The sequence below is a fragment of the Ixodes scapularis genome, unplaced genomic scaffold, assembly GCF_016920785.2.
Source record: "Ixodes scapularis isolate PalLabHiFi unplaced genomic scaffold, ASM1692078v2 PGA_scaffold12__126_contigs__length_90152505, whole genome shotgun sequence".
In the NCBI taxonomy this organism is placed as follows: Eukaryota; Metazoa; Arthropoda; class Arachnida; order Ixodida; family Ixodidae; genus Ixodes; species Ixodes scapularis.
The window spans coordinates 88,632,684-88,648,463 of NW_024609838.1; the positions used below are offsets into that span (position 1 = coordinate 88,632,684).

General features: G+C 46.8%; 1 protein-coding gene across 2 annotated transcripts in view; it reads left to right on the forward strand.

The window, feature by feature from the left end:
* Window positions 1-15,780, forward strand: part of LOC8052101 (uncharacterized protein KIAA2013 homolog) — an 82,908-nt gene that overhangs the window by 3,627 nt on the left and 63,501 nt on the right. For both annotated transcript variants that reach the window (XM_040206828.2, XM_040206827.3), the window contains 2 exons: window positions 9,845-9,948; window positions 12,118-12,240. In XM_040206828.2, the coding sequence (XP_040062762.1) occupies window positions 9,845-9,948; window positions 12,118-12,240 (227 nt within the window). The remainder of the gene's footprint in view (window positions 1-9,844; window positions 9,949-12,117; window positions 12,241-15,780) is intronic.

Below are 15,780 nucleotides of genomic sequence, written 5' to 3' on the forward strand. Positions count from 1 at the left end.
ATTGAATTAGCCTTTCCTTTTAAACGTTGTGGCATTGTGGAAGGTTAAAGGGATACTACAACGAAATTTCGGCGCTCGTTTTTTGGTCTATATGTGTTCAAAAAAGCAGCATGACATCGAACATACCAATATCTTCTTAAAAAAGTCACGAAAAGGAATTTTAAAACGAATTAAACGATTAGCAAAGAGCACCTGGTGGATGTCGCTAACGCCTCGCTTGTAATGCCCGTCTAGGAACCTTGACAGCTAGTGACGGAGGTTGTCTCGTCTCCGGCCACGACGAGAGAAGAGGGGCAGGAGGAACTCCCCTCTTCCCGAGAATGCCTTTTGTGTGTCGCAGAAGTCGCTATTGTCCCCCTAGAAGATTATAGAAGACTAACCCGTCACTCAAAATTCGTACAAAAGCAGCCGCTTCGGTGGCTGGAACGACTAGGCCATCCTCTCGACGTCAGCCTCGCCGTAGCTTTGCTCGTCCTGAGACGACCTACGTCACGATTGCGTTGGATGTCACGTGGTTTCCGCTGGGCCTTCTCCGAGCGCTTGCCGGAGTGGGCCGTTTATAACGAAAAATACAGCCACCAGGCTCAAAATACAAACGTGCGATTGTCGTTTACGGATATTGTGGATCATATTCAACCTATTTTTGAACACGACAGGAATATTTCAAATTTCGTTGAAGTATCCCTTTAAAGTGTCCAGACAGATTTGCTCTAGTTTGACAGAAACCTTTAAGAAGTATAGTTATAGGAAATAGGTTATTAGTGGTCACTATTTCGTGAAACAGCGTGGAAATTTTATTTTTTACTAGTTTAGGAAGTGGAAGAATGCCGAGGTGATGAAATAAAATGCTCGATGCCTGTGTATAGCGTGAGTCGGTTATAATTCAATTTGCCCTTTTTTGTAAACCAATAATGGGCGTGAGATGCGTGTCATAGGTTGTACCCCATGTTTCTGCACAGTTGTTAAAGGGGCGGTGCAACAATTTGCAGACTTTGGCTAATTAGTTGCATATTGATCCCGGCCACATATAAAACGAAGGACCGAAAACTATTCTTTCCTGCTTGCCCTAGTTTTCATTAAAAAAAATAAAAGAAATTGGTATCTCTGGCACCCCTCAACTCAACATTGAAGCGGCACATGCTTTGCCTGTGACGTCATTCGGAGTGGCGTTGGTTTCCGGTTGGGTGCTTCTGGCTTCCGTTTCCCCAGCGCTCGCCAGGCCTCGCCGCTCTCCCGCTTTCCCGCCGATTCCCGACCAACATGGCGGCATGGGCGGACGGCCTGAGCGACGTCGAGCGCAAGATGCTTGCGACGCAACAGGCAGTCGAAGTCGAGGTCGAGACACCAGGAACAATAACGATACCACGATACTACGGACCATGACCAACGCACTCCGTCGAGCGAGGGAAAGACAAAACGTCCGGGTTGCTCGTGTAGCCGCCGTAGGCGCCTTGGGCGTCGACGGATGACGGCGACGGCAGGTTCTGTTGACTTGCGGTAGATGGCGCCACAAATAATTCATACCCTTTTAGCGGCAATATTAGGCTTTTGAAGCGTTTTTGCATGCCTAAACAATAAGATTTTTTAAACTTAACCTTAAATCAAGCTTACAATTGCCTAACACTATCACTTACAAAAACCACTCCGAATGACGTCACACCACAGGTTCCATTTGCGGCCACCATGTGGCCGCAGGTTGGGAAAAAAAGTGTTTTTTATTTTACGATTACGCAGCGAAATAGAGGTATTTTTGGGGTATAGTGGCACTTTTTCTCTTACTTATGCCGAGGTAAACAACATAAGAAATACAAGCTGCACATTCGTTCAGTGTTAAAATCATTGCACCGCCCCTTTAAATGGCGGTAGAGTATCGAGAAGTAAATATTTTTTTAAGGAGTCGAAGCACTGTCGGGCCTTCAGCAGAATTTAGCAAGAATATGACAGTTTTTGACAAATATAAGCGATATGGTGTTCCCAATGTAAGTGGAAGTCGAATATTACTCCCGGATATTTGAATGTATAGACTTGTTCTCAAAGAGAGTGGGCAATGTAAATTTTGCAGTTAGCATAGTTTATTTGTTTTTTGTTTGAGTGGAATATAACATACTTAGTTTGTTTTTTTATATTCAGCGTCAACTTGTTACAGTTGCACCAATCCTGGACAATAATCAGTTCTTCATTGATCACACTATTAATGTTATCCAACAAATTATTTGTGTAGCAAATTGCTGTATCATCTGCGTACATTATCATTTGGGAATCAATAAGTAAATATGAGAGATTGTTGCCATATAATTAAAAAAGGACAGGACCCAGCACTGATCCTTGCGGAATCCCTGTTTTGATTGGCCTAATATTTGATTGACAATTCGACATGGAGACATATTGAAAGCGAGAAGTTAAATAGCTCTTTAAAAACCTTAATGATGAACCCCTAAACCCGTATCCCTCCAATTTGTTAAGTAGAGTGGAATGATCGACCGCATCAAAAGCTTTCTTAATATCGAGGAAAACGTAGAGCGTAATATTGTTGTCGTTAAGTGAGTCGTTTATTGCTCGACTAAGTGACAGAACAGCAGTTGACATAGATTTATTAGGTCGTAAACCGTGTTGGAGCGGGGTTATAATTTGAAATTTGTCTATGAAGGCAAGGAGGACCATCTGTGGGCAACGCTGCACAAAGTTGTAGTGCAATAGATTAAGAAACCAAATTTTGGCGGTCGATTTATAGAGCCTGGCCGCTCCTTGGGACACCCAGTATTTTGTTTTTCATTCGGGCTATGCATGCATTGACACTTTGACACGCATGTGGTCGAATCCGGGTCGGACCCAATTTAGTTTTTGGGCAGTTGGCTCAACTCTCCGTAACCCGAAGAAGCATGCGCCGCTCAATCGAGACAGTCGCTGGGCATGTTTAAACACGCACTTATACAGCCAATTGTCGACACTTGCACAGCCTGGCACAATGACGCTTGGCCGACGCTGTTTGGTACACGAGCCCCCTTAGCGGCATTGGGAAGATGGCGATTTGGTACGGAAATATGGTGACAGCTGTCCCTGAACGCTACCTGGGTGATGTAGGTGCAAGCTGTGTATAAAAACAAACATTGAATTTTGGTATTTTATTTGGTAGTCGTCGTACCTTTCCACTGTATGTATTCTTTATTCATCACTAGACAAAAGGACGGATCCCATAGAAAAAACATTAAGCAACAAGCTCTGCTCGGGGACGTGACAAAAGCACTTTGTTTGCATTCTGTGACGCTCCGGCTTCAGAAACCGCCTCTAAACAAAGATGTTTCTCATCGAGCGCTGTACTCATTTGCACGCCAAAGATTAAAGACAGAACTAGATATCTTTTAACTAGCTACGAACAAGAATCGAAAAGAATGTACCCCAAAATGTATCAATAAATCGGGGAAGGAGATATAGAAAAATTGTTGAAGGAAAGAAAAAAGTAAGAAGGGAGAAGAGATGAAAATAATATGCATGAATTCTGCATTTGTCTGGAGAATGAAATTAAAAGCTTTAAAACACTAGCATCACGTCAATGTATGACGCAGTCTGGAAAGTTCAGGTATAAGGAAATACTTCTGTCTTCGTCGGTGAGAGTGGCGAGGCAAAAATATTGTTGCAAACTGCACCCATAGCAAATGACCATAATTTCTCTCCCCAATCTGTTCTTGTGCCTCCTTCCTTCCAAAATTTTGTGACGCCTTTGGGGTACGGTTTTTTTCCATTCTTGTCCGTTGCTAGTTGAGAGATGTCGTGTTGTGTGCTCTGTCTTATGCGTTTATTGTGCATAAATGAACCTTGTCACAATTCTGCTGTACTCCATTTCACGTTAGGACTGACTGCTGTGGATGCTACGAGTCATTCTACTCATTTGAGCACTGTGGACGTATCGTGTGACTGCGCACCCCACTGTCTGGAAGGTCGCATAAGACTCGTATTGCGTTGGACTGGCTTTGATGGGTCGTAGCATTCACTCTGGTTCCTTGAATAGTGAAACTGAGCACACCGCTTAATGATCGCTAGGTTGGAGACTAATTGTTGTTGTCATGTTTGTGAGCAAACTTGGTTGCCTAGCGGGGCTTAGTTCTAATACGCTACTATAACCCTTCTGGATCGGTAAAAGTGATGGAGGGGATACTGAACGATTACAATGACTCACTCAAAACATAGGATTTGGTCTATTTAACTTTGTGGGACAGCCAGCACGAGTAAAAAGATCTTGCTCAGGTTTACTGACAGTGAAGGGGTTTGGGGACCCCAAGAGGGGTGTAGACTCCCTTGAAAACCGGTGACATAGATGGTGGGGCTCGTTGGTTAATTCTTAAAAGTACAGAGGAAAGGAAAACTGACAAACAACAGGAGCCTTGTTCTCGTTGCACTCTTTGCACTTTTATTGTAAGTGTAGTGAGGCACATTAGGGGAGTGGTTTGCGGTTTCCGTGGAAACACTTTGGTGATAAGCCTTTTTTTGTTTTCTATTACTCTAGTTATTGGGAGGTTAAGCTGGATCTTATAAGAAGTTTGTTTCACTGAACTCGTGCCCACACGTGTCCACTGACAGTGAGGAGTGAGTTTGTTTCCACACATGCTTGCACCTGCTGCACCGAAAGAATAGGGTTTTGCGTCAGAATGCAATCGCATCGTGCATCGCTCGGGCGACAAGTGAGAGCAGACGATTCTAAGAAGGGGGGTTTTTCTGCCACAAGGTGTCATTCACATCTAGGGGATTATCTTTTCTATTTATTTATTTGGGAATACTACCAGCTCCATTCAACAAGCTGTTGTATGAGTGGTTAAGAAAAAGCAATAAGCAGTGGCGCACAAACAAAATTCAATAGCATCTTCAAAGTGCTTGAAAGCTGTCAAAATCGCAATGTCATTAGTTAAGTTATTTTACTCTCGAATGTGGAATAATGCTACAAATTTACCCCGCGAACGACAGGAGCGATTGCAATCTTGAATTGCAAGCGTGTGCTATATCATAAAGGAAGCAATCAATAACCCGTGCTTCCTTAGAAGATTTTCAGTAGTTTTTTTGCTGTATAGAAGCTTAAAACTATTTCTGGGCAAAGAAAGGCTCGGAACAAACGCACCAATGGCTGCAAAATTTCTGATCCTCTGTGTGCAGCTGAAAAGTTATGGCCATAATACTGCCGATTGTGGACTCCTGAGCAGTCGACATTTGTTGAGTAAGGTTGCCTAGCAGAAAGTGAATGAAACATATTGCGAGGGATTACGCAGGGTGCGGGTGACCCGGTGCGAAGCGGTGGCTTTCTATGGCGTGACTTCTGCATCCCGTGCAGTGTCCTGTGAGAAGGAGAGCGAGGACACAGGCTCCTCGACCCAAAGTTAAGGAGTGAGGTCCATAAGTTAGCGGTCGGGTGAACTCAGTCCGCGTAGGTCGGTGGCTTTTTGTTGTCGGGCGGTCCAGGCAGCTTGACAATGTGTGGTCAGCGTGTCTGGTTCCAGACATCGTTGGCAACGGGAATCCGGTGTAATATAGTATGGATTGTTTGTTTGGTGGGGTCTCAAAGCAGCGTATAAAGTAATGGCACTGCTGGTACGTATGCAGCGGAGCAGTGCCATCTGGGCTCGCTTGAAAATGCGGGAGCTGTTCAGGAACCCACGAGTTTGCGATGCGTCGCTTCCAGTCTCCCTTGAGAAGACTGAGCTCTTCGAGTGTAGTCTCCATCTGTGGAGGTTGCAGGCCGGGATGCAGAGGGAGCTTGAGGCTTATTTAAATCTTGTATCGCAGCTTCATGAGCCTTCACATTGCCTGGGATGTCCGCGTGCCCGGGAGCGGATGCACATTTTGATAGCGTGGTTCCGGACTAGGCGCAGTGCCGTCGTGAAGATGTCCGCGATGAGTGGGGCTGGACGTGTGAGGGGGGTTCTTGAGTGCGTGTATTGTGCAAGTCCGTGTAGGTTGTTAGTGCGCCTCCGTGAAGGGGGGCTTCTTTCTTGGCGTGTTCTTCGTGAGTCTGTAGTGTCGGGAGCACAGCACGGGCCTCGGCAAGGTCAGGTGAGGAGGGTGCCGAGTAGACCGCAGCGTGGACTACGGGGTCGGCTTCGTGGCAGGGGACGGCTGCAGCGGTCACGCCGGCGTGATTGAGGGACGTGTCTGTGTAGGCGATTACGTTCGTAGGGTCTAGAAGAAGGGCAGTTAGCTTAGTGTTAACGTGCGTAGTGCTCCTTTCGTTTCTTGTGGGTCCCACGGTGACTTGGGTGGAGGGAGTGCGCTCTGGTTTGTTATCCGACATTAAGGTAGGGGGCGATGGCCCGGTCCTGAGGGGCGTGTCCCAAGCGAGCAAGGTGCACATTTTTCTGTTTCTTTAGAGTGGTTTGTATGTCAACGTGGTGTATGCTATTCTGGAACTCTCCGTTGCGCGTGAAAGCTGCGACATGCCAGCAGCCGAGGAAGCTTAAAGGGGCCCTGCGAGCACTTTTTTACTGGTTTTTAATTTGCACCGAACCTGAGCGCACTGAATGTAATAACTTAATAAAATGTTTCTTTTCTCGAATTTCGTTTTATTTTAAAAGTTATAGGCAAAATTAAAATTACAAAGACAAGCAAAAAATAACCTCCTTCATGACGTCCTTGGTCGCTTGAGTGGCTGTGAACTAGAGGAGGGGTAGTGAGCTCATGCGAGCGCTCACGGCTGCCGCACTCCGTGTCAACGGCGCGATAGGGCACCACTAAAGCATGTTCTGGATAGGCTGTATACAGCGGGTAGCCAGGACGGCTCTCATTGCATTTGCTGCGCGATTAAACACTAATTTGGCATGACACTTCATTGGCCACAAACGGCAGCAAACACGGGGTAAAGATCAGTTCAGAATGGGGACCACTTCGTGCTGCCATACCGCTAAACGGCCAAACCGCAAGACAAAGCTGCTCGCCGAAGGCCTTCGGAACGCTCGGAGCCGGTCGGATCCTCCAATCCGTAAACGACCGCAGCGATGCCGCGTACATCTGGGACCTTTCCATGTCGGCGCCTGATCCCACTACTCCTTTTTAGTATGCGCCGCCTTTTCCACCGCTTGGTGGCGGGTATGTCGACGGGTCATTTCTTTTTTCCGTACTTTATAAACTGCATTTGTTTTTTTTCTGATCTAAAATACTGAACAAAAACTACTTTTATAAATAATTGAAACAGTTCGCGCCACTTATATTTTGTATTTCGACTAAAAAGAAGCTTTTAGCGGCTCTGACCAGTAGTAAGCTCAGGACCAAAGACGTCGCATATCGCGCGCTTTCGGTACCGCGGGTCGCTCCCGCCGGTGGAGGAGGTTTCCGCATCATACGGTTAAAATATGATGCACTGATATTTGGTTACTGTCTCCGTGCCCGCTGGCTTGCCCGAACCCCAAGAGACGTGGAAACCGCAAACAAGGTAGACGTTTAAATATGATTGCAGGGCCCCTTTAACTTTGTGATTGTACCCGAGGCTTGGGTAAAATCACCGTGTTTAAAATTTTCCTGTAGCATCAGCTATCTTGCACCCTCATTTTTGCTTGAGAAAGCTCTTTCTCACCGCTTTCACCAGGGATAAAATCTGACCCAGCTGTATGTGACCAAAGATTGAAATTGAAAGGGCCAGGAAGCACATTACTGGAGATTCCAACGGACTAGTTTGAAGCCGTATTTTTTAGTGGTTCAGGCTTAAAACTGATGTGAAGTTTCTACCCGAAAAGAATCAACAGTTTTCTCCAGCGTAAACTGTTACGAGAATTGATAGATTGCTCACCTTTCGTTACTGCCCGCAGCTGTTCTGTTGCCAGTTTGTGGCATAAACTTCCGTTGTCTGTAAATATTTCTACGACATAATGGAACAGCGCGAATTTTTGTAAGGACAGAGGAAGGAACTGCAAACAGTCAAGTTGTTTGCAGTTATTGAGAGTATAGACTTCGCACTGTGGTGACTGCACTGCCGCGGCATTTGTTTTTGTCTTTAAGATCGGTACTCCTACTACATCCTAGATGGCGACAGCATCAGATTGGACTTGGCGTTCGGGACTGGTTTTCTGCGCAGCACACTGCGAGTGCCACGCATTGTGGGAGAGAATTCTCACGGTGTCAGTGCGTGTGAAATGAACCCGCTATTAGGCACAGTTGTGTAAAAGTGGAATAAGAAAGCAAGTGCCTTTTCCACACTCTAACAAAATGACATTCGCTTCGCAGACTAACCTTATCTAACAATAATATTATCCCACCACTCCACCAATTTGTTTTAATCATGCAGCACAAAATTTGTTTTTGTCTTTCGTCTCGGCGTTGCAGCAAGTCCCAAAGTATTGGTCCCCCTTGTGAGAATTTCTAAACACAGTGACAAAGTGGTTTGCTCGAAATCCTTTTTTTAATATGCAATGCTTTGTATATTTTGAGACCGGTGCAAGGGCAGGGTTTTCCAGTGGTACCCCCAAAGAATCCCAAGAAGTTTGGAATGGCAGCAGGCATTTCGCTAAGAGCCTCGTCAAGGGCCCCGACTGCTTGACTCGACAGGTTCATTATTCATCGACTCGAAAACGGGGTTAAGGCAAGGACAGCTGCACGAAACACCTGCGTGATTGAGACATGCCGTAAACAAACCAGCAGCTGCTTTTTTTCTAGAATTCTCGTTTTTATTTTTGTGTGTTTTTGCGTGTCAGCAACGGGAGTAATCTCGTGGAGGTCTTTCACGATTGGGTTGGAAGCGTGGTATGAGAACAGAGTGGCTCTGTTATACTCTGACGTTGAGTGCAGTGAACTTAGCGTAGCGTGGGCTTTTGATTGGCTGGCGAGCAGGAACTCGATATCTCTGAACAGTCAGTAGCGGTGTCCACTGCGCTACGCCGCATTTGCTGCTTTCGACGTCGTAGTGTAACAGAGCCCCAAGTCTGCTTCCCTTTCTTCGGTTGCTAATGTCCCTACCACCACTGTTTTATTTTTCTTTGAAGTGATAGCTTTAATGAGCTTGTGTCGCAGAAAAACCGGCGTCGGTTGGACGGGAGAATCCTTATTGGGTCAATATGCCTCAAAGAAAAAATTTGAAGAATTTTAGACGGGATTCCAACCGACCGCCCTTCGGTTGGGAGCCAGATGCGCCACCGACTGTTCCACGCAGACACACTTGCACGGCTTGGAAACGAGCGGGGGTTTACGTTAAGCTTCCACTCTTAAAGGCGAAGCTTAAGCGTCCTCCTGTAATTTTTTCTCTCAATAATCGTACGAGAGAAAGCAAAAAGGTGAACTAACCAAAAGAACCCATTGGCTCTTTTAATGTGAGAATGAAATGGGAATGGGAATCCGAAAGTGATGCTACATCAATTCATGGTGGATTTGAAAAATTCTATCCTTCCTTCTGATTATGTGACAAAGGACTGCTGGTTCTTACAGGTTCTTTTGTAGGTTTCCGCAGTTTCTCTTGTCACATTTTCTTTCTCCTTTCTGTTTGTTAGCTCGACTATTTACATAAATAGTTGGCTGTTCTTATTATTAGTGTCAGGCTGTGTTCTTGAACCCTTCCCTTCATTTGTTTTTGTATTTTTTGCCTGTGCATTTACGTGGTTTGTGTATTCTTTTCCTTTCCTGCTTCTATGTATAATCAAATGCCAATTGCCAGTCAATGTGTGCCCTGTTTTGTCATGGCTTTACTTTTTTAGTTTCTCTAGAAGCCTCGTTTTCTTTTCAACTTTGTTTACTTTCACACTCATTTGAGCTTCTGCTCGTAAATTGGGCGAGCAGTTTGAAAGGCGTACTTAGCCAAGGTGAGGGGGGTTTGGCGTACCTCCTCGCACACTGGCTCGCTTGAGGACCTGGCGTGTGTGAGAGGACGCCGCTTTCTCTGCAGGTCGAGGAAGGCACTGCTCCTCATTATGATGGTTCTGGGACTGGTCCTCTACCTGGGACCGTCCTTGTTCCGCTGGGTCCGGCACAAGACGCCCATCATGATAGGTAAAAGAAGAATGTCTGCCATGTTTCCTGCAGTCGCAGACCACAAGAGTCATTTGGCTCCTGCAGTGCCCACATTATCACCTATCAACAACAAAGGGAATGTGTCGGCATTTGCGACACAATCCATAACTTCGTCAAGTGCACCCAAATTCTTTAATGTCTTAAAAAAATATGAAAAATGTGCGGAGCTTTGTCCTGGTCCTGTATTTGCATATTTTGTCCATATGACCTTTGCGATGAGAAAGTAGTCTGGTGTTAAAAGGTAAGATGAGCCATAATAGCAGTGGCTTTATGATAAATACTATAAAAAGATATCAAACATAAGTTCTTACACCGAAACTAAGGACAATAGCCTAACGGAGGGGTTCTCAAGCGTTTTGGTCCCACGGAACCCCAGGAAGCCTTAAAAATTGCTGTGGAACCCTCCTCCTCCCCCTCCTTATTTGCCAACCGAGAAGCAACACAATCGTAGTCGTAGGCAATTTTGCTTGTGTTGCTTCTCATGTAACCCCAACCATATCAATCGCGATGTCAGTACGTATAAAATGAGATGAAGGCGCTTTGCACGGTCCTGCCGCGCAGCCCTCGCCATGGGGGAGAGGAGGGGGTGCGATTTGAGTGTTCACGGAACCGATGAGACCAGCTCGTGGAAACCGGATATTCCGCAGAACCCAGTTTGAGAACCCCTGGCTTACCGTAATATCCCCCCTGCCCCATGAAATTTCTAAGAAAAGTGGGCCATGTCTCGGTGGCTGCAGAAGAGGTACATTAAACTCGAAATTTAAAATAGTTTAACTGTTTTATACACCGCACAGCCTTACCATTTGTGGTCACGACGTTCAGGAAGAATGTTTGCCTATTTCTGGTAACCTTATTTCACTGTCAAAAGACTTTGACCTTGCACTCTGCAGTTACGTTCCAGGGTGTGGGGCGTGCACTGAACTCGTGATCCCTGAGTGGGTTTCTGCTTGTTTTATCTTTCCAATATTTTTTGTCCAAACAAACTTCTTTGTATTTGAAACAAAGTTTCATTCTGCTATCTCCATCGTTTCCCTTTCGCACGAATGTACTCCGACTTGGGGGTCGTGGAAATCGGGGAGGAAATGCGTAAACAAAGTGAAGTGTCTTTCCCTCTTTTGACACGGACGTCCGTCAATCGTAACGTCCATGGCCTCGTCATTCGGGTAGGACGGATGATTGCACAGTCAGCGTTGGGGTATTTGTAGGGCTAGGCAATCACTCGAGGTTTTTTTGAGAAATCGATATTCGCCCAAATAATGGGGTGGGCGATGACTCGGAGTATTACGGTAGTAATTTTTTTTTTATATTATTTATATTTTTTGTATTGAAAATAGGCCATACTGACTGAGGACAAAGGGAGCGGTGGGATTGTGTAGTTTTTTCCAAAGATCTGTTAAGGGTCCCTCCCAGAGACTTTGCTTGGGTGTCTGATGAGTCCAGAGTGTACACGCACGGTCAAAGCCCGGTGGAGGACAACCACTGCGTGCTGGAGGCCTCCCTTTCGGTGGGAACAGTGCGTGCAATGAGCATTGTCTGCTTTCCAGGTGGCACCAGGAGCCAATGATAGTGCGAGTTTTTTAACCTTTTTGTTTGTGCGTGTGTCGAGACCCCTAGCTACCGTATAATACATTTGTTGCTGTAGGATCTGTTGTAATTTATGTAACTTAGTCCCCCCGGTAATACCGCTGACCCCGAAGGTGACTAAAGAAATACGAACAAACAGACGCGCACGACCCTACAATGTTTAACATCGTGAAGCACAATACCTTGTTATCTGGCATTACCGTAGAATACCGTGCATCTGCCCATTTCCAAGTTGGTAAGATCTGAGAAAATACTCCATACATTTGGATGTATAATTGATGACCAGACAGGTGCCTATTCCCCATGTTTTCCCGATTTTTTTCTTAATTTTGAGCAGGCACTTGTTCGGTATTTTTGGTAGATCTCGTTCGTCCTCTGTACGAAAAAATTCGTGAACATTGCCTACAGCTTCGACTCGCGAAGGTCTCGGCAGTGCGTACATTATCGTACCTCTACCTTTTTTAGTTTGCCTGTTCGTAGCATTGGTCGTGATTAGGAAAAAGAGAACTTTAACAGTGGCACCGGCATTCGTCCGATCCCTGCCAATGATGATGTCCCTTGCAGATCCGAGCATCGGTTGCGTCGCTCTCAACGTTGACCCATTTCTTGGCGACGTCGGCAACTTCGATGCCAACCTGTACCGCAGTTACGAAAGCTCCACCGACAAGCGGCTCCTCTCCTTCGTGGGTAAGTTACAGTGCACCGAGTCGTGCGGCGCCACGTGCCACATCGAGATGCGGGCCACGCAGCGGCACTGTTGGGCCACGATACGTGTCGCATGACGCGCTTCAATATATAAAGGGAGAGAGGTGCGTTGTAGAGGGGGAGAGGGAACATGGTAGCTTGGAAAAGGGGGCACAGATACGCACAACTTTAAAGCGGTTTCGACGGGAACCCTGCACAGACCTCGTCGGTTGCGCCGTAGCAAGGCCGTCGGATCGAGTCTGCAGGGGAGATGAAATGAAAGAACTTGTTTTCCAGCGCGATGCCATATTTCTGGTGTCTCTCAGCGGATTTGACATGCCACAGTCTAGTTGTGGTGGTGCTAAGCAAATATCTAAGACAACTGGACGACCAGGATCCTCGCCCTTGGCAGCGGTACTTAGTGTGGCATGATGGCTGCCCATGCAGGCTTCATGTGGCTCTGTCCCTTCCTCTGTTTTGTAGTGTCCCTACGCCCGAGATCTTTCTTCCTGGCTGTGGCTTCGCAATATGAATCTATTGGGTGCCCGCAGAGGGACTGTCTACCTGACCACCAACAACTTCCCGCACAACTAAGAAGCCACTAGACCTAAAGGCCTCTCCCAGTCCGCTCGTCCCCATGTCACCTGGTTGCTGCTCATTGTTGGCGACGTCTCCCAAAATCCTGGTGTCCCCATTTTGTTGGGGACACCACTCTTTTCCCGATCCTTATTGTTGGGCGTAACCCAGTGCCTTCCACTGCCCCTTTGCAGTCCTCAACTCTGCCAGCCACCTCCGTCCCAAGTGTCCGAGGAAACAACAAATGCTGCCGTAACTTACATTTCTGGCCTGCAAATCTTCAATCAAAAATAGGCTCCTAGATTTTGCCGCCCCTACACCATTTTCTCGCCTTGCGAGACGTGGCTAGACTTGTCAACTAGTGATAGACAAATCGCAGGCGCGGCTCGGTTCCATATCTTCCGCGAGGATTGGCCCGTATCCCGGGTGGGGGGGGGAGTCATGGTTATGGTCCCCGCTTGCATCATCCCGTGTCGCCGGCGCAGTGACCTCCAACACTGCTCGTTTGAGGCCGTCTTTGTCGAGATCAGAAACAACCAGAACCATTTCTTGGTCTCGAGTGTCTACTTTCCTCCACCACGCGCTAGGCAGCCTAGGGTTGCTTGGGACAAACCTCTGACCTCATTTCCGATAACCGCGTGTCTTAAAAGGTCTATTCACACGATGCATCTTCCCGACACTAAGTTTTGGGAAACAGATTCCCTGTCTGAATGCAACCGAAAAAGTGGCGCGTGTTCCTCGCTGCTGGAGCAATTTTTCGCTGAAACCTCACCGAGGCCTGTCAATCACCCGAAGGAGAAACGTGGATGCTGCCAATGGCCGCTCGACGTCGCTATGACGTCTGACCTTTGAGGAGGAGCCAGCTCTTGGAGGAGTCGGATTTTTGACCATTCCATATTCAATTGAAGCCGAAAGAAAAAAAACAAAAAAAACATGGCGAGTAACAAGCGGAGGAGCGGTGCGTACGGGCAATGAGTCTTGGTCCTACTCGGTTGCAGGTGTGTGATCGGCACTTTAGCAGTACGGGTTGGTGTCGCGGTGCGGATTCATCAACAGTCCCGACGAGTGCAAGCACCGCATATAAACACGATGGCTGGGGATAACCTTCTTTTAGCGATGCAAAAATGTCCGAAATGCTTCGAGATCGTCCACCTGTTCTTTGACGTTTGCAGTCTTTCCCGGGTTCGGCAGGACTAGTAAACCCAGTGAGCCAAATCTGATGAAGTTCATTTAGTGGCATTAATAAAACAGACTGTCTCTTCACACTGTTCGTACTTCATATCATTTTGATGCGAAGCGCTTGATATTCCCGGTGCAGATGACGAGGTTTGGCGAAATTCTCGTGAGTCAATACGTCGCAGGTTTTCGCGCATCAAACTCCACATGTGAAGAGGCCGATTTCACGAAATCTTGGTTTCGATAAACTGTAGTTTGTTGAAAACATACATCGTGTGAATAAGCCTCAACGTCTACCTCGTGAGTGACTTCAACGCCCGCGTGAACTGGTGGCCTTGCGCAAGTGTGTCTCGAGCCCATATTCGCATTGCCTTCCGGCACAATGTCGCAGCTTGACCTCGTGTTTCTACTTAATACTTCTCTAGCTGTGGAGTGCAATGTTCTAGAGAACCTCCTAAAATGTGACCGCAAAACTGTGCTTTTGCAAACCTACACGTCCCTTCCGCTACCTGGGTCCTGTATATCAATATGGCAAAGTGGATAACTCGCACCTGAAAAATTGCTTACACTACCTCCCTTGGTACCGTATTTACTCGCAGAATGAACGCACTTTTTTTTCCCGAAAAATCGATGCAAAGTTAGGGGGTGCTTTCATTACGCGAAGTAAAATTTTTGCGTCCGTATTTACTCTCATAATGAACGGACCTTTTATCCTGAAAAATCAAAGCAACTTCTTATCGCTTTGCGCGCGACGCCCGACCCCGTAACCAAACTAAGCTGTGCAAAAAAAAAAACGAAAAAACTCCTCTTTGTTTTCTTTTTCTCCTAATCCCTTCGTTTTTTTTTTTTTTTTTTGTTTTTGTTGCCGCTTTTTGCAAGCTAATTTGTTTGCTTAGGCGAGGGCTCTCCGCTAATCTTTCTTATCTCCTTGCGCGCGGCGCACGACCCCCGTAACCAAACTGCGCTGAGCAAAAAAAAAAAAAAAAAAAAAAAAAAAGCTTCTCTTTTTTTTTAGTTCCTTGGGTTGTTCGTTTGTTGTTTTTTTCTTTCTGTCGCCTTTCGCAAGCTGCTTCGTTTGCTTAGAGGGCTTCTCCGCTCCTCTTTCTTACCTCCTTGCGCTTTCTTTTTGCGCCTGTAGGTCGTGCGGCTGCGGATGTGACGTATTTTCGTGACGTCGCGCCGCTTCTTCGCTCCTTCCGGGCGCGTACAAGAAAGTTGGATAATTTCAACTTCTCAACGCGCACAAAAACGCGCGGTGACGTAGTAAGGCGCTCCTGTGTCCCGGCCAATCGGTGGAGGGCAAGCTAGTTCCGGCTCCGCGTTTCTCGCCGTCTGGCTGCCCTCTCCTCCCCCCCTTTTATTCTCTTCCAACATGACAAAGCGATCTCTCTCTCTCTTTCTCTCGCCGTCTGGCCGGCCAGTCTGTCGCAGTTGCACTTTGCTTGTGCGCTCGTGCCTGCGTGCGCGCGTGCGCGCTCGCCCGAAGTTTTGCCCGTCCAAACCAAAGCGCACGGTTCTGACTCAGAAAGCGCGCCCGGAAACAGCAAAAACGCCACGAAATGCGTCGCATCCGCAGCCGCACGACCTACAGGCGCAAAAAGAAGCGTTGGTTTGGATCGCGCTTAACCAAACTAAGCTGCGCAAAAAAAAACGAAAAGCTTTTTTTTTTTTTTTTTTAGTTTCGTGTTTTTTTTTGTTGTTGTTTTTTTTTTGCCGCCTTTCGCAAGCTGTTTCGTTCGCTTAGAGCGCTTCTCCTTCTTACCTCCTTGCGCGCGGCGGCGCGCGAACCCA